Source organism: Myotis nattereri (genome assembly GCF_964212035.1).
Source record: "Myotis nattereri genome assembly, chromosome: X".
NCBI classification, from domain to species: Eukaryota; Metazoa; Chordata; class Mammalia; order Chiroptera; family Vespertilionidae; genus Myotis; species Myotis nattereri.
In genome coordinates this window covers 152341067-152359682 of record NC_138078.1, presented here as the reverse complement: position 1 = coordinate 152359682, position 18616 = coordinate 152341067, and the positions used below count along the sequence as shown (strand labels likewise).

General features: G+C 44.5%; 1 protein-coding gene across 8 annotated transcripts in view; it reads right to left on the bottom strand.

Moving 5' to 3' along the window:
- The window catches only part of CASK (calcium/calmodulin dependent serine protein kinase), a gene marked incomplete at its 5' end in the record, with an annotated part of 281999 nt that overhangs the window by 33700 nt on the left and 229683 nt on the right, over nt 1-18616 (bottom strand). For all 8 annotated transcript variants that reach the window (XM_081081818.1, XM_081081820.1, XM_081081821.1 and 5 more), the window contains 5 exons: nt 1055-1140; nt 2342-2420; nt 8576-8764; nt 15458-15538; nt 18045-18122. In XM_081081818.1, the coding sequence (XP_080937944.1) occupies nt 1055-1140; nt 2342-2420; nt 8576-8764; nt 15458-15538; nt 18045-18122 (513 nt within the window). The remainder of the gene's footprint in view (nt 1-1054; nt 1141-2341; nt 2421-8575; nt 8765-15457; nt 15539-18044; nt 18123-18616) is intronic.

Below are 18616 nucleotides of genomic sequence, written 5' to 3'. Positions count from 1 at the left end.
AGCGAATAGAAACTGAACTGGATAATCGAAAAATACCGAAAAATTATGTTTGGTAGGCTCCAGCATGATGCTATATGTCGTAAAATTTGCTTTTGATTTCATAACTAGAGGCCCGGTGCACGAAATTCATGCAGGGGGGGGGGGGCGGGGTGGTGTCCTCTCACAGTCCGGGAGCCCTTGGGGGATGTCCGACTGCCGGGAGGCGGGAGAGGCTCCCGCCACCACTACTGTGCTCGCCAGCCATGAGCCCAGCTTCTGGCGCACTGACCACCAGGGGGCAGCTCCTGCATTGAGCGTCTGCTCCCTGGTGCTCAGTGCATGTCACAGTGACTGATCATCCTGCAGTTCGGTCGATTTGCATATTAGCCTTTATTATATAGGATTTGACTTTGGTTTTTACTAGAGTGAGCCTGTGTGCTTATTTCACACTTAATCAATATGCATAATAGGCATTTCGTACTTAATCAATATTCATAATAGATATTCACTACGCTGTGGTGGGAAGAAGGTCTGCTCGCCAGGGCCCGCCATTCTGCCCACGCCCGCCACCTCCTTTTTAAAACCCGAACCCTGATCCACACACAGACTTTGGGGGGCACGGATAGAAATGGCCTGATCTACTAGAACTTTCCTCCCCTCTGTGCTGTGGAGAAATCCCACACAGCTGGCTGTGACTCAGCCACGCAGGAAAGGGCTTTGACATTGCTGATGTCAGCAGACTGAGGTCACTGAGAACCCGGTTCAGTTACGCACAGCTGGGAAGGTCTGCTTTAAACAGCTGCTCGAGAAAAAAACCAGCAGATAAAGATGAGAGGAGAGAGCTAAAGCCCGCACCGTTCAGGACGGGCCTGTTGCTTGTGACCATTTTCCTAGTTGTCAGTTTTCATGAATGTTGCATAAATTCAAGTGCACATGCATAAGTTCAAGTGCACACGCTGGTGGTCCCAGCGATACTCGGATTGCAAAAGAAGGCCCCTTGTTTCTGTGTGCACAAGAACGCTAGCAAACTGAAAGTCAGCCTTAGACGAAGAGAAAGAAACCTGCATGTACTCACGAGCATTTTCTGCAGCTGCTCCACTGTTTGGTTAGCCACACTGATGCCATTGATTTCTCGGATTTCATCACCCACATGCAGGGTGCCTAAGAAATGCCACAAGATTATAAACATGCGATGACATATACTTTGATAATCCAAAGAGAGCGATGCAAAAAAATTAAGCTAAACACTGAAGGGCAATATTTCAGAAACAGGGACAAGTTTGGCTCCTGAGGACACGCTAACACAGGGACATCTATGATGGGAGACACCGCTTGGAAAGATGGTGGTGGGAATCTGGTAATTTTTCTGAGATAAAAGAACAGTTTCTAGTTTCAGCCTGTCTGGGTTCACATCCCAGCTTCATCGCTCACTAGCTTTGACATCTCGGGTAAGTTACCGAAACTCTCCATGGCTCGCTTTTGCATGTATGAGGCGGAGGTGACAATAGTACCCATCTCATAGGGCTGCTGTGAGGATGCAATGAGCTGAAGACATGTACAGGGCTCAGGTGTACGCACAGAGGTTAGACAATGATACACCTTACACCTGGCATGTCCATGGTTACTACAATATTATTGACTATGTTCCCGATGCTGTACTTTACATCCCGTGAATGTTTTGTGACTCCAAATTCGTATCTTTTAATCCCTTTCCTTTTTCCTCTCAGCCCCACAAACTCCTCTCCCTTCTGGTCACCATCAGTCTGATCTTACCATTGAATCTCTATGCTCTTTATCAAACTCCAATTTCTTAATTTATAAGTAGTATATCTCATTCCTGGATGAATGAGATAATTCTTTTTTAAGTTTTTAAAGTTTTTGAAAAATGTTTTCTTTATTTGAAAAAGAAAGGAATGGAGAGGGAGAGAGAGATGGAAACATCAATGATGAGAGAGAATCATTGATCGGCTGTTTCCTGCACACCCCCCCCCCCCATGGGGATCAAGCCTGCAACTTGGACATGTGCCCTGTCAGGGAATGGAACCATGACTTCCTGGTTCATGGGTGGATGCTCAACCACTGAGCCACGCTGGCTGGGTGAGAGAGCAATTCTTGAACGGTCATTAAATTTAAATATCCACATTTCATATCCTAGAATGGATGTCTTCCATATAACCTGGGGCCCAATAGGATACTTTGTTCTATCTTTCATGGTCTCTACGAAGTCAGGATATAAACAGTGATTCACACACACATGCTCCAGAACAGAGCTGTAATGCACCCGCTCTCCATTGGGCCCTAACAACACTTTCTACACTAGGCTATGGGACAAAAGTGAGAAAGAATCATATACAACACTTACCTTGTCTGTGGATCATGCCCCCATGCATAATTCTTGCAACAATACAATGATTTAGCTCATTCATTTTTAAAGTGATTCCCTGTAAAAAGTTAAGTAAAAATAGAATTACTATAAGATGACACTTGGTTAGCATTTGTGCATTTATCTTCAAGAGGGTTACTGGTCCGTAGTTTTCTTGTAATGTCTTTATCTGGTTGGGTACCAAGGTAATGCTAGCTAATAATAATAAAAACAACAACAAACAATGAGTTGGGAAGAATTCCTCCCCTTTCAATGTTTTGGGAAGAGTTTGTGTAGAATTGGTGTTATTTCTTCCTTATATGTTTGGTAGGATTTGCCAGTGAAACCATCTTGCCTGGAGCTTTCTTGGAGGATGGTTTTTAACTACAAATTCAATTTTTAAATAGTTTAGGGTGACTCAGTTATTCCTTCTTAAGTAAGCTTTCATAGTTTCTTGCCTTCCAAGGAACTTATCCATTTCATCCAAGTTGCTGAATTTATTGGCATGAAGTTGTTTCTCATATTTCCTTATTACCCTTTTTTATAGCTGCAGAATGTGTAGTAATGTCACTTCTCTAATGCATGACATTAGTAAGTTAGTGTCCTTTTTCCCCTGATCAGTCTGATCCTCTCAAAGAAAATGTTTGTTCAGTTGATTTCCCCCTATTGTTTTCTGATTTCTATTTCATTGATTTCTACTTTGCTCTTTATTATTTACTAGAGGCCCAGTGCATGGATTCGTGCACTGGTGGTGGGGGCGTGGCCTGCAGGGATTGGCCCTTGGGGGGGGGGGCGGCACACCCACTGTGGGAGCACACCGACCACCAGGGGGCAGCTAGTTTGGGAAGCAAACCGGCAACCCCTTGGTGCATAGGACAAGGCTCAACCCACTGAGCCACATCAGCAGGGCAGACATTCCTGTTTTTCTACCATAGATGCTTAGTGCTACACTCCCGAAGTACTACTTTAGCAGCACACCACAAATTCTGATATGTTGTGGTTTCATTTTAATCCACTTCAAAATAACTTAATTTCCCTTTTGATTTCTTCTTTGATTGATGGTTTATTTGGAAATGTGTTTAGTTTTCAAGTGCTCTGGGATTTTTCCAGAGATCTTTTTGTTCTTTATTTCTAATTTAATCCCCATGTGGGTTGAGAATATACTTTGATGTTAATATAGCCATTCAAGCCTCCTTTTGATTAACACCATCATGGCTTTTCTTTTCCCATCCCTTTACTTTGAAACAATTTGTCTTTATGTAGAAAGCATTTCTTACAGGCAATATTGGGTCTTGCTCCTCCCTAATCGGACAATCACTGCTTATTAATTTGGGGGAACTTAGACTATTTACATTTAATATGATTACTGATACAGTTAGGTATGAATATATTTTCTTGCCTTCTTTTGGATTAATTTCTTTCATTCTATTTTCTCTCCTGTGTTGTCTTATTAGCTATAATTCTATTTTGTTGCTTTAGTGACTGCTTTAGGGTTTATAGCATATATTTTTAACTTACCACAGTCCACCTTCCAGTGACATTATGCCATATCACAAATAGTTTAAGAACCTTACAGCAGTATACTTCCACTTCCTTCCTTTTGACCTTTGTGTTGTTATACATTTTACTCCTACATGTTATAAACCCCAAACATATTGTCATTATTTTTGTTTAAACTGCCAGTTATCTTTGAAAGAGATTTAAATAAGGTTGTCCTTTAACATTTCTTTTTTTTTTCTTTATCATTTCTTATACTGTAGATCTATTGAATTGTTTTGGTATATCTTAAAATGTTTTTATTTTACCTTTATTTAAAAAAATTTTTTGTTAATCATTACCTGAGGATATTTTTTTCCATTGATTTTTAGAGAGAGTGGAAGGGAGGGGGAGAGATAGAAAAACGTATATGTGAGAGAGACACATCAATTGGTTGCCTCCTGCACGTGCCTGGACCAGGGCCGGGGAATGAACCTGTAACCGAGGTACATGCTCTTGACCAGAATCGAACCCGGGACCCTTCAGTCTGTGGGCTGATGCTCTAACCACTGAGAAAACCACCTAGGTCTTACCTTTATTTTTTGAAAGAAACCTTTGCTGGATTTAGAATTATAAACTGAGTTTTTTAAAAAACTTCCAGTACTTTAAAGATGTTCTCCTTAATTGTGTTGTTTCTGATAAGGAATCTAATATCCTTATCCTTGTTCCCCTGTATGTAATATTTATTTTTTATTTTTTTAACCTCCGTTTTTAAGATCGATTTGTCAGGGGTCTAAGCAATTTGATTAGGATGCGCCTTGGTGCTGCTTTCTTCCTATTTGTGCTCGGAGTTCACTGTGGTTCTTGCAACTGCAGATTTATAGTTTTCATCAGATTTGGAATGTTTGCAGTCATTATGTCTTCCAATATTTTTTCTGTCAGTGAACCTGCCTGAAGCTGTCCCCTACAATATTTCTAGGACCTACCTGGTACCATACATTATTATCACAATATTATCGACTTAAAATTCTCTCTCTCTCTCTCTCTTTTGTTTTGTAGAATTTTTATTGCTATGTCTTCGAAATCCCTAATATCTTCTTTTGAAATGTTTTAACCTGCCATTAATCCCATAGGACATTTTTGGGCTAATTCGAATATCTGTCAGTTCGGTGTCAGTTGTGATTGATTATTCTCCACATTATAGGTCACATTTTCCTGCCTTTTCACATGCCTCGTAATCTTTGATTAGATGCCAGATATTGTACATTTTATCTTGTTGCCTGCTTGGTGTTTTTTTTTTTTTTTTTTTAATTCTTATAAAGATTCTTAAGCTTTTTTTCCCCCTGGGATGTAGTTCAGTTACTTAGAAACAATTTAACCCTTTGGGTCTTTAAAAAAAATTTTTTTTATTGATTTCAGAGAGGAAGAGAGGGAGAGAGAGAAACATCCATGATGAGAGAGGATCATGGATTGGCTGCCTCCTGCACACCCCACACTGGGATCGAGCCTGCAACCCGGGCATGCACCCTGATCAGGAATCGAACCCGGGATCTCCTGGTTCATAGGTTGATGCTCAACCACTGAACCATGCTGGCCAGGTGAACCTTTGGAACTTGCTTCTGTGATTTATTCCTCAGGTTTGGAGGAATTCTCTATCCAGGGCTAATTATCTCTCCTTCTGAGGCAAGACCTTCCCTAGCGCCCTATGCAGCGCCTCACAGACTGGTCCTTCGAGTCTGTGGGTGGGACCAGGCCGCCAGCGTCGGGCACTGGTCTCGCTCATCCTTTAGGAGGGTCTTTGCTGGGCTCCAGGTAGTGTCCTCTCTAGATCTCTCGGGTCCTCTCGGTGCAGCCCTCCCCCTCCAGCCCTCTGCCCCATGAACTTCAGGTGCCTGGTTTCCCCAGCAGCTCAGTTGTGTCTCCTCAATTCAGGGGGCCTGCCTGCTTGGCCTCGGCCACCCCTCCCTGTCTGTGGCCTGGAAACTCTCAAGTCAGGAAGATTGGGCAACCCCAGGGCTCATGCTGTTTACTTCCTGTTTCTTAGGGATCACTGTCCTTTCTTGCCCGATCTCCAATGTCTTCAAAACTGTTCTTTCATGTAATTTTGTCTGTTTTAAACATTTAAAAAAATATATTTAATTGATTTTTACAGAAAGGGAGAGGGACAGTTAGAAACACCGAATAAGAGAGAAACACCCATCAGCTGCCTCCTGGACGCCCTCTGCAGGGGATCGAGGCCACAACCTAGGTCCATGCCCTTGACGGGAATTGAACCCGGGACCCTTCAGTCTGCAGGCTGACACTCTATCCACTGAGCCACACCGGCTGGGGCAGTTTTAAACATTTCTTGGTTGTTTCAGGTCAGAGGGTAAACCTGGTCTCTGCTTGGGCTGGGTGCCTATTCCTGAACCCACCCCAGCTTGGGGTCAATTCCTGGCCTTCCCTTGTTTGCGTAAGCTTCCCCCCTATTGTCTAAGCTACTTCAAGTTTGGTCTTTATCACTTGACATTAAGGGAGTCCCGATCCATAGAGAAGCAATTGCAAGGGCGATATTTCAAAGGGGAAAGGAAGGGTGTGATGGAGTGTGTCATCCTTGGGGGGTGGACGCAGCCCAGTGGGACACAGTGTATGAGTTCCAAAATGCAAAGAGATCCTATGGCAGCGGTTCTCAACCTGTGGGTCGCGGCCCCTTCGGCGGTCCAACGACCCTCTCACAGGGGTCGCCTAAGACCATCCTGCATATCAGATGTTTACATGACGATTCATCACAGTAGCCACATGACAGTTATGAAGTAGCAACGAAAATAATGTTATGGTTGGGTCACAACATGGGGAACTGTATTTAAAGGGCCAGAAGGTTGAGAACCAGTGTCCTATGGGTATATCTCACGTAGTAATATAATGCTTTTAATAAGACAAATGAGAAAGCAAAAGAAGCTGTATGACATGTCATAGAACTGTATCACTGAGGAGACATATTGCCCATAACGTCATTCCCACACACCCTGTGGCTGGGATCACAGGCGACAGGAGAGAGAACGGCTTCTCTTGGGGGCCTGCAAGGGAAGCTGCGAGGCCAGCGCATACTTTCTGAGAACAGGAACTCGGGGACGCAGCTGTCTCCTGCCCCTCAGCCGGCCCTCTGCACTCAGCCTTCAGAGACATGCCCCGGCCGCTGCAGGCCCAGGCCGCCCCGGGCCGCCCCCTCGCGGTTCAGTTCACCTTCCTGCCTCCTTCGCGTGGCTCCTCGCCCCTCCTTCCTGCCGCCCGGCCACAGGCTGCTCCCCGCTGCCGCGCCACAGCTGTGATGTCACCCCTGTGGCAGGTGGCCTCCGGGAAGGGCCCACGGCTCGCCTGCCACGACGTCAGTGGCATCTAAGCCAGTTATCCGCACACAGTAGGCACTTCAGCATTTGCTAAAGGAGCGAATGCCTCTAGATAATGAACGCGGGGAACGTTAGGCTTGCAGAGCGGGGTGGGATCCAGGGCGTCAGTGAGTCAGTCAAGGATGCTTTTGGCAACACTTGCCAAGCAATGTCCGAGCAAGCTAAGGCCCACGGACATGCGATGATTTGCTCGAGGTCCCCCTAAGCCCGTGGACGGCAAACTGTGGCTCGCGAGCCACACGCGGCTCTTTGGCCCCTTGAGTGTGGCTCTTCCTAAGCCTTAGGAGGACCCTAATGAAGTTACTAACAATGTACCTACCTGTATAGTTTAAGTTTAAAAAATGTGGCAGCCAATCCATGATTCTCTCTCATCCTTGATGTTTCTATCTCTCTCTCCCTCTTCCTCTCTGAAATCAACAAAAACCTATATTTAAAAAAAAAAGAGGAAAACCAGTGGGCCTCGGTAATGGATTCCCAGTGGAGACGAGAGAGAAGCGCGTGTCAAGGATGACCCTCAACTTGAGGGTTTCACAGGTTTGGGGGCGGAATCAGATCTGCGGGGGGAAATTCTATGACAATGAGGTAGGGCTCAGCATCAACTCTATTCCCATGCTATTCGGAAACACTGAGAAAATTAATGCTACATGGGTAGATGCCAACAGGATTCCCTCCAGGGGTAGAATTCCTTGGGAGCGAGGAGTTGCACGGCGCGTTTCCTTTTAGCCACTTCACCCAGTTCTTCGAATGCCTTCCAAAAGAGTCTTCTTCTGCAAACCACGAGACTGATAAAGGGATGTTTTTAACAATCCCATTTTTGACATTCACTTTTCCCACATCACTGCCAATATTTTAAATTGTGCCTTTTGCTGCCCAGAGGCACACTCTGGAGTAATGGACTATGTATGTCTTTAAAAAAAATGTTTTCATTGACTTTAGAGAGAGAGAGGAAGGGAGAGGGAGAGAGAGAGAGAAATATCCATGATGAGAGAGAATCATGGATTGGCTGTCTCCTGCACGCCCCACCCTGGGGATCGAGTCCGCAACCCGGGCCTGTGCCCTGATTGGGAATTGAACTGTGACCTCCTGGTTCCTAGGTTGATGCTCAACCACTCAGTCACACTGGCCGGACTGTCTTTTTTTTTTTTTTAAGTAAAGGTGAAGAGCAGTTGTGAAAGAAGAGGCGGGAAGGAGAAGTCAGCCTGCTTTAGGGGCAGTGCCAGCACAGCGGCTTTGAGCAGCAGGGGCCTGGGTGAAGTGAGGGTGTGAAGCGGGTCCCCTCCCCTCTCTCTCCGCCTGGCTATAGAGGCTGGAGTCAGGTGCTCCTGCTCACGCTGGCATTTTGGGAGGCGAGAGAAGTTTCCTTCCTACTCACCATGGGCTCATCCGTGTTCTTCTGGAACTGAACCAGCCGGACGCGGGTCACGTTCTCCATGTCCATGTCTCCGTTGGCGCTCTCCGGGGAATCACCGTTTAAGTAGGGAGACGTGGGAGGCGGTGTGACCCTCAGCGCTTCATCGCTGTAAACTTCATGGGCCACTACGTCGTGAGTTTGAAGTAAGGCCTAGTATTTCAGGAGAGAAGCAAAATCTCAATAATAGTACTCTTCCAGCAGAAATCGATTCTATAAACATGCATACAATCACCCGTTGCCTCTCAAAGGTGTATCTCATCTACAGAGAACTCAAAGCATGTTACATCTACATATAACTATACCCTGATTTCTTTAAACATATATTTTATTGGCTTCAGAGAGGAAGTAAAAAGGAAAGAGAGAAACGTCAACGATGACAGAGGATCATGGATCGGCTGCCTCCTGCACTGGGGATGGAGCCTGCAACCCGGGCATGTGCCCTGACCGGGAATCGAACTGTGACCTCCTGGTTCCTAGGTCGACGCTCACCCACTGAGCCACACCGCCCAGGCACCTTGATTTCTTTATGACAAATAATCATGATGATTTAAAAAAGAATGAACACATGAATGAATGAGTAAATCAATGAATGCATGTGTTTGCTGATTACCTGGGTTAGAGGTATGGTCTGATGTTATAAAAAAGTACCAACTAACCTGTTTGTTTGTTTGTTTATTTATTTATTTTTTTAATCCTCATCTGAGGATATTTTCCCATTGATTTCTGGAGAGAGTGGAAGAGAGAGGGAGAAACAGAGGTTGCCTCCTGCATGTGCCCTGACCAGGACCCGGGCTGGGGAGGAGCCCGCAACCAAGGTACGTGCCCTTGACCGGAATCAAACCCAGGACCCTTCAGTCCTCAGGCCGGTGCTCTAGCCACTGAACCACACCAGCTAGGGCCCAACTAACTTGTTAAAAAGCTGACATAACGCAATTTCAAATAATTTAGCAGAAAGGCTCATGAGGGTGGCAAATTTGTTCTAGGGCTTAAAATGGAAACAGATTTAAAAAGAAACAGTGCAATAGTTGGTGTACTGAGTAAATATCTTTCATTGATAGTGTTAACAGTAACTCTGTTATATAACCAAAAGGATGAAGACAATTTATAACATGACTTCACGAAAGAGATGAGAACACACACAAGTGTAACTGAAAAACATGTAATTTTCCAAAATATCGCATTCGATATGGAGCTAACATCTAAACGCACCTAATGTTTTTATTCACTTCTATATTTTGGAGCACTTGACTGAAAAATAAGTAGACAATTACCATTATGACTTCCTTTTGCCAAGCCCGTTAACAAAGAAAAAGTGTTTTCTTTGTATTGATATCTGCACATGTCATCTTGGTGGAACTGGATAACAAATATCCCTAAAAAAGGATATTCTTTGAGACATACTATGCTCTTGGTGCCATCACAACAAAGTTTTTAATAAGCATGAAGAGCCCTGGCCGGTTTTGCTCAGTGGTTAGAGTGTTGGCCCTCGGACTGAAGGGTTGTGGGTTGGATCCCTGGTCAAGGGCATGTACCTGGGTTAGACTCGGTCCCCACCCTAATTGGGGTGCATACAGTAGGCAACCAATCGATGTGTCTCTCTCACATTCATGTTTTTCTCTCATCCCTCACCCTCCCTCCCCTCCATTCTCTCTTTAAAAAAATCAATGGAAAAAATATCCTCGGGCGAGGCTTGAAAAAAAAAGAGCATGAATATTTGAACATGTCTACTTCAAGGAGAATATTACAGCTGAAGATGCGTGTGCTTGGAGCTTACATAGATTCTATTTTCTTATGTGCTAACTATAAATTCAGTTCTGTTTGAATCTGTGATCTGTGTGGTGATGAAATCTCTAGAGATAATTAAATGCAATTAAAATTGTTTTGAAAGTACAACCCTTAGCATCTCAAATTAAGTTATTTAATTAAAGGCTTATCACAGTTATGACTTGGCTATTTTAATTTCAAAGGCATGCGTATGAGGCAAAAATAAAGTAACAATGCAGTGCAATTACAAAGACGGGATTGACTTGTCATCAGTAGTGCATGTGTTTAGAGCAATATATGCATTTGGGTTTCTTTTTTAAAAATATATTTTATTGATCTTTTACAGAGAGGAAAGGAGAGGGATAGAGCGTTAGAAACATCGATGAGAGAGAAACATCAGCTGCCTCCTGCACTCACCCTACTGGGGATGTGCCCGCAACCAAGGCACATGCCCTTGACCGGAATCGAACCCAGGACCCTTCAGTCCGCAGGCCGACGCTCTATCCACTGAACCACACCGGTTAGGGCGCATCTGGGTTTCTAAGAAAGTGGCAGAGATTTGCAAAGTTTCCGAGGCTGGTCTGAGCTGGCGTCTGGGGGAGGGACACCCAAGGGCACAGCTGGAGAGTGGGGCTCACGGTGGCCCTGAGGCCTTGACCTCCTGACCCCTGCCTGACCCCTGCGCCGGTGCCCAGAGCCCACGTGGGGAGGCGCTGCTATGCAGGTAAATGCCTGTTTTCCTGCTTTCATTGTGGCCACTTGAGAGCAAAGCCTTACTGCACAAAGCAAAAGCCAATAATAGACAAACTGAAAACTTCATCTGCTAAAATTAGCCCAACTGTATCCACTATAGGTGCGCCTTCCATAATTAGTGAATTCTACAAAAGGTGCTTAGTAGGATCGGAGGACACGTCGCCAGGTAAACAAAGAACCAAGCTTTTGTCAGGTTTTAATGGCGGGTACAGGGGTTGGAGAGAAAGTGTTTATGCTGCTTTTGGCAACTGATTTCTATTTCTCCTTTCTCTTCCTATTTCTCCTTTTAAATATATAAGCAAATACTTGTATTTTAATGTATTATTTATAAGGAATCACAAAATAATACTCAAACTGAACTTTAAAAGAAAAACGCTCAAATTATGCTACCAAAGGAGGTCATACTTCATAGGAACCAGTTTGCCACAAGATCAAAGTCAACCTGAGGCTCCAATGTATCTGCAAATAGAATACAAGGGGCCACTTACAGGTTGTTTAAAAAAAGCCATTAAAAAGAATATGCCAGCCTGGCCCGTGTGGGTCAGTGGTTGGGCGTTGACTTATGAACCAGGAGGTCACGATTCAACTCCAGGTCAGGGCACAGGCCTGGGTTGTGGGCTTGATGCCCAGTGTGAGCCATGCAGGAGGCAGCCGATCCATGATTCTCTCTCATCATGGATGTTTCTATCCCTCCCTCCTCTTCCTCTCTGAAATCAATACAAATATATTTTGAAAGCCAATCACCAGGCTTGCTTGAGGTCACCCACCTCGTAAGTGGCCTCCTTGTGGTTCCAAACCCAGATCTTACTGGCTCCAAAGCCCATGCTTTTAAAAGTGGGCTCACTTGTAATGAGGATCAGTTTTCCCATCAACTTAACTTGGGCCCACTGGTCACTCCCGAGGAAGCATGTTTGGAGAATGTCCCATGTGGGAAATACTATGTCAAATAGACCTTTAAACGCAGAAACTTTCTATCTTAGAAACATTTTTCAATTATGGTTTCAAAACCTTAGTATTTTTAAAGAAATATTAATAGCTAAAGGAAAATATTTTAATGCTTATATGTGGCTATGATGCCAAGGTTTGGGAGTTATTCTTAGCATATTTATAATTTCGCTTATTTGTTCAATTATCTGGCTTTTTCTTTGCTTTCTGATCAGTAAAACAGGGGGACTTAACATTGAATTACCTGACACTTAAAAAATGCATATATTTATAAATATTTGCAGTAATTAAAGGAAGTGTAAATAAGTATAGATTTAAATGATTTTTTAAAGTCTGTACTCTAAAAGACATGATAAAAATGTTATCACACTAATACCTTTTTTAATTATTCCATTCGAAAGACTAATTTTTTCAAAAAAGCAGACCCTGGCCCTGGCCCAGTGGTTCAGCTGGTTAGAGTGCGGGCCCCATGCGCCAAGGTTGTGGGCCCCATCCCTGGTCAAGAATCAATGAATGTAGAAATAAGTGGAACAACCAATTGATGTTTCTCTCTCTCTCTCTCTCTCTCTCTCTCTCTCTCTCTCTCTCCCCCCCCCTTCCTCTCTTTCTCTAAAAATCACTAAATAGCAATTTTAAAAAAGAACAGATCCTTTGCTTATTGCAATTATAAAATACAAAGCAGTAAAGACATACAGTGGGGCCTTGACTTACTAGTTTAATTCGTTCCGAGACCGAGCTCGTTAAGGAGCTCGTTAACTCAATGTGATTACTCTATCAACTCAATGCAAAAAATCGGCTGAGAGACAGCTGGTATCTCAAAAAACTTGTTAGTCGGGGCACTCGTAAGTCAAGGCCCCACTGTACTAATGGAAGTTAATGATTTCTTTTTTTCTTTAAGAAATCAGATGTAGAACAGAAGATTTTATAAGCAAATTTGTATCATACTTTCCCCAAAACAAAATGTATATTTTTATTTTTTAAATACTTTATTGATTTTTTACAGAGAGGAAGGGAGAGGAATAGAGAGTTAGAAACATCGATCAGCTGCCTCCTGCACACCTCCTACTGGGGATGTGCCTGCAACCAAGGTACATGCCCTTGACCGGAATCGAACCTGGGACCCTTTGGTCCAAAGGCCAACGCTCTATCCACTGAGCCACACCGGTTAGGGCCCCAAAGCAAAATGTTTAAAACCACCTTGGGTTGTCATGAAAGCTTCATTAAGTGGTACATTTTATGATATGAAATTAAGAAGCCAGAGGAAACACTTTTTGAACCTGAAATTCATAGTTTTTCTATTCAGTTTAAAATAGTTAAATTTTTTTCACTCTTATCTGAAGTTGTTATCTTGTCCATATCTTTATTACAGTACAAAAAGTGTTTTTTCCTATTACATGATTCTTCTTATGTAATTAAAAATAACAGCTATTTCAGATTAGTAACAATTGCCCAATCATCCCTTATAACGTATTTGAAGAAAAATATTCCATCTTTGATTTTCCTCTTTTTATTTGGCATATTCTTTTTAAAAAATATATGTTTTAGGGAGAGAGAGAAACATCAGTGATGAGAGAGAATCATGGATCGGCTGCCTCCTGCAGGCCCCACACTGGGGATGGAGCCATTAACCCGGGCCTGTGCCCTGACCGGGAATCAAACCCTGACCTCCTGGTTCATAGGTTGACGCCCAGCCACTGAGCCACGCCGGCCGGACAAGCCTTGAGGGCACAGTTTCCTCTGTGAACTGTAAAAGGGATTAGTCACACCACCTCACATGCCAACCTTGAGCAAGTTCTGTCATATCCCACCATCTCTGATGTAGAATCTCCATCTGCCCATTTTCCGCCAGCCCCATCCTTCTCCAAGCCTCGACCCCCTCTCACAACAGCCTCCTTCTTTTAACTCATCCCTCCTACAGTCCATTCTCTGCACGTCAGCCCAGCAGCATCTAAAGCTCCGAGCCGATAGTACTTTCCTGCTTGCAACCCCCTGGTGCCCCCCTCGTGCCATCAGGACAAATCCAGACTCCGCACCGTGGCCGGGAAGGCCCTGTCTTGTAGCTCAGCTTGTACCACTCGCTCCTCTTTCACCAGGTCGCAGCCACAGTGGCCTTCCTTCCATATGTTGACCCTACACAGCTCCTTCCTGCCCCTGGCCGCTCATTGCTCTTCCCCAGGCCTGCACGTTCAGAAGGCTGGTTCTTTCGTATCACAAGTCTTGGCTCAGCGTTCACACCCCGGAGGGGCTTTCCCCTGATTATCTAAAGTAGCTCCCGCCTGGCCGGTGTGGCTCAGTGGTTGAGTGTCGACCTAGGAACTAGGAGGTCACGGTTCGATTCCTGGTCAGGGCACAGGCCCGGGTTGTGGGCTTGATCCCCAGTGTGGGGCGTGCAGGAGGCAGCCGGTCCATGATTCTCTCTCATCACTGATGCTTCTATCTCTCTCCCTTCCTCTCTGAAATCAATAAAAATATATTAAAAAAATAATAAAGTAGCTCCCACTTGACTATCATCTCTGCCCCATTATCCTTTCTTTTCTTCATAGTCATGATCATTTTATGAAACTAGAGGCCCAGTGCATGAAATTTGTGCATGGCTAGGGTCCCTAGGCCTGGCCGGCAATCAGGGCCGATGGGGGCCTTCCTTCCCCTGGCTGCCGGCTGCCGGGCCTTCCTTCATTCCACACCACCCCCTGATGGTCAGCGCATGTCATAGCGAGTGGTCGAACTCCCGAGGGGACAATTTGCATATTAGCTTTTTATTATATAGGATGATATTGTTAGTTTACTCCTCACCATCTGTCTCCGGCTCACATATCTCCCCTCACCCCGTCCCCACTAGAATGGGAGTTCCCTGAGGGCAGGGGCCTTGCCCTCACTACTGCCCTCAGTGCCCAGCATGGCGCCTGGCACACAGCTGGCAATTACATATTTGAATGAAAATGTCTTTCAAGCATCTACCTCGATATTCAGAGATGACAAGAATTATTTATTATTTTTTGGAAATGTTTACTGATAGCAGTGCACATGTGACTTTGTACTGTAATGTTAACAGTCTGATATTGCAGGAATTAATTGCATTTGATGAAGATGGCTGTTTTATGAGGACTGCTAGAAACTTTTTTAAAAAGGTGAAGGGTACAAACTTCTAGTTAAAAAATAAAGAAGCCCCGGGGGTGTAGTGTACAGCACAGAGAATATGTTAATAATATAACTTTGTACAGTGACAGATGGTTAATAGACTTATGGTAGCGATCACATCGTGTACACCTGAAATGAACAGAATATTGAATGTCAATATACATTAATAAAAAAATCTAAATATAGGAAGAGCTTCTTTTGAAAGGAAGGTTGTAGCTCTGTGGGGGTTTAATGGTTACTCACCATGAAATGAGGTTGTGTTAGAATACGCTTTAGTTCCTTCGCATCACTATTCTCAGGGTAACATGAAATTTCTTCCAATACCTAAAACATAAAAAAGCAAGATATACCATAGTGCAGACAGGATATGTTTTAAAACTATAAAAGTCTTTTAAATTAAAAGTTATGGATGAGCCCGCCTGGCGTGGCTCAGGGGTTGAGCATCGACCTAGGAACCAGGAGCTCACAATTCAATGCCCAGTCAGGGCACAGGCCCGGGTTGTGGGCTCGATCCCCAGTGTGGGGTGTGCGGGAGGCAGCCGATCCATGATTCTCTCTCATCACTGATGTTTCTCTCTGTCTCTCCCTCTCCCTTCCTCTCTGAAAGCAATAAAAACATATTTTAAAAAATGAAGTTGTTCTTCAAAAGCTATCCCTTACCACCAAGATGAAGCTTACACATTTAGAATTTGATTGTGACATGAGCCCAGGGTGGTGGGAGGGAAGCCCCCATTGTCCTCTAAACATCCTGCTACGGTTCTTAATTGGAGCCGGTTGGGCCCAGAGCGCTTATCTAAAGGCACCCAATGGCCCAAGTTGAGCCAGTCACGGGTTGCCCAGCAGGACTGGCTCGGAGGGCCCATCCCTGCGGTAGGAGCTCTCGCCTCCCCTGGGAGACCTGCACCCTGGGCGGATGGGACGCCTGAGCATCCTTAGCCTCAGGCTTTGATTTCAGCAGCAAACCCACAGGCTACTCACCACCTCAGGGGCCATGGGACAAACAGCAACCGGAGGGTTTCTTTTTAAAAAAAAAAATATATTTTATTGATTTTTTACAGAGAGGAAGGGAGAGGGATAGAGAGTTAGAAACATCGATGTGAGAGAAACATCCATCAGCTGCCTCCTGCACACTCCCCACTGGGGATATGCCCACAACCCAGGCACATGCCCCTGACCGGAATCGAACCTGGGACCCTTCAGTCCGCAGGCCGACGCTCTATCCACTGAGCCAAACCGGTTAGGGCTGGAGGGTTTCTTTCTTATCGCAAAGCACGCTTACCCAGTACTGGTTAGGCTGGTCATTAATTTTGCCTCACGACAAGCCACTTCTCCTTGCTGTATTTTATGCTTTGAGTTTTGCTACTAGAAAATGAAAGGATGAAACCATATACTCTCTCTGGTCCCTCGCTACTCTCACAATCTATGATCTTATTTCTTTATTTTAAAATTTAATTAAAAATTTTTTTTAAAGGAAGTTGTATTTTGTTTTATCTTTTAAATCCTCACCTGAGGATATTTTTCCCACTGATTTCTAGAGAGAGCAGAGAGAGACACAGAGAGAGAAACACCAGTGTGAGAGGGACACACATGGATGGGTTGCCTCCTGCACGCACCCCAATCAGGGCGGGGAGGAGCCTGCCACCGAGGTACATGCCCTTGACCGGAATCGAACCCGGGACCCTTCAGTCTGCAGGCCGACCCTCTAGCCACTGAGCCAAACAGGCCAGGGCTCAATCTATAATTTTAACACCGAGGTGTGGTCTCCTGAGTTAGAGAGGACGTCTCCTGGCCGGTGCCCGGACCTGACGTGGGTGGGCCTCGCAGGCCCTGCCCGAGGTTTTGTTTCTCAATGAATATTTGATATTTTCCGGGACAGGTCTTGCGTGTAAAACCTGGTGGGGAAGGAATGATGTCCTTCAGATTCTCTCACTTCCTAAGAAGTAAAGTTTTCAAAGGGAAATGTTTATTTGCACGAAGGCTTTTATGACATCAAAAAGTGGAAAACCCCCCACTAGGTGTCTCACAATGGAGGAATTGCCAATTCATGAGCACTCAGTAATAAAAAAGAGAAATTATGTCGTCATCGGACCTTATATTTACAAAGTAGAAACATAGGAAAATGCTCATTATACGTCAGGTAAAAAAACGATATTTTGATTGTATATAAACATTTATATGCAAATGGATCATGACTGGTAAAGGACAGGCAAATGAAATTACTGAGTTAGGCTGATGGGATCATGCATGAATTTTTATTTTCCAAACTTTCTACAGTGTCACGTTTCCATATCAAAAAGGTTTTAAAACGTCTGTGACAGACATACATTATCTGACAATTTATAGAAATGACGTATCTCTGAACTTAGATGTTGCAGATATTAAATTAACTTGCAAACATTTCCACCTTAAAAAGCAACTCAAATGTTCAGAGCATGTCTGTTTCCATCAAGTGCAGTAAAATAACTTAAAAAAAAAAGAGAGAAGCAAAAGTTGCTGTGTTAACAAGTTCAGGTTCACACAGCAGAACCAGCCCTGGAACCTGGGGAATGCTGCTCTCGGACTCCCAGGTCTGTTTACAAAAATGTCCCTAAGCCCGGCCGGTGTGGCTCAGTGGTTGAGCATTGACCTATGAATTAGGAGGTCACAGTTCGATTCCCGGTCAGGGCATATGACCGGGTTGTAGGCTCGATCCCCAGTGGGGGGGCGTGCAGGAGGCAGCCGATCCATGATTCTCTCTCATCAATGATGTTTCTATCTCTCTCCCTCTCCCTTCCTCTCTGAAACCAATAGAAACATATTAAAACACAAACATACAAAATATGCCACTTACCTCTTTGGCTCTCTGTACTGCATCACTCGGAGGGTTCCTGATTTGCGGCGAAGACTTCGTGTTAATTTTGTCATACAGCTGAAAGCAAAGGAGAAAAGCCAATCACTTATTATTCTTTGCTGGAATTCAGCACGTCATGTTTATTATTTCACTGAACAATGTTTTCCTCTTCCAAGAGCAGGCTGACGATTTCTGTGGGATCTTCCTGTTCATCTTTTGATCCTTCAAGGAAACTTGCTGGCATAGGAGTCGTGTGCAAATCCTACCAGAACCACTTTTAAAGAGGTGGCCCCAAATTCTGTCAGTGTGGCGACTGCCTTGTCGTTTTCAATTCATCCGTATTTCAGGACTCATGGGATGCTCCCCTCTGATAGAAGCAACAGTGAGTAAGATGAAGGCGGAGGAAAAGGAAAGAATGCTTTTTGGCCAAGACCCGACTGAGGAATTTTCACAGAAATCTCCGTCTTGGGAAAGGGCAAGCCAAGCCCTTCCAGGAAGGAATGTTCTCGCAGAGACTCCTGCTTGCTCACCAGGGCTGCTCCCCCACAGCGCCAGCCCGAAGGCTCGACAGG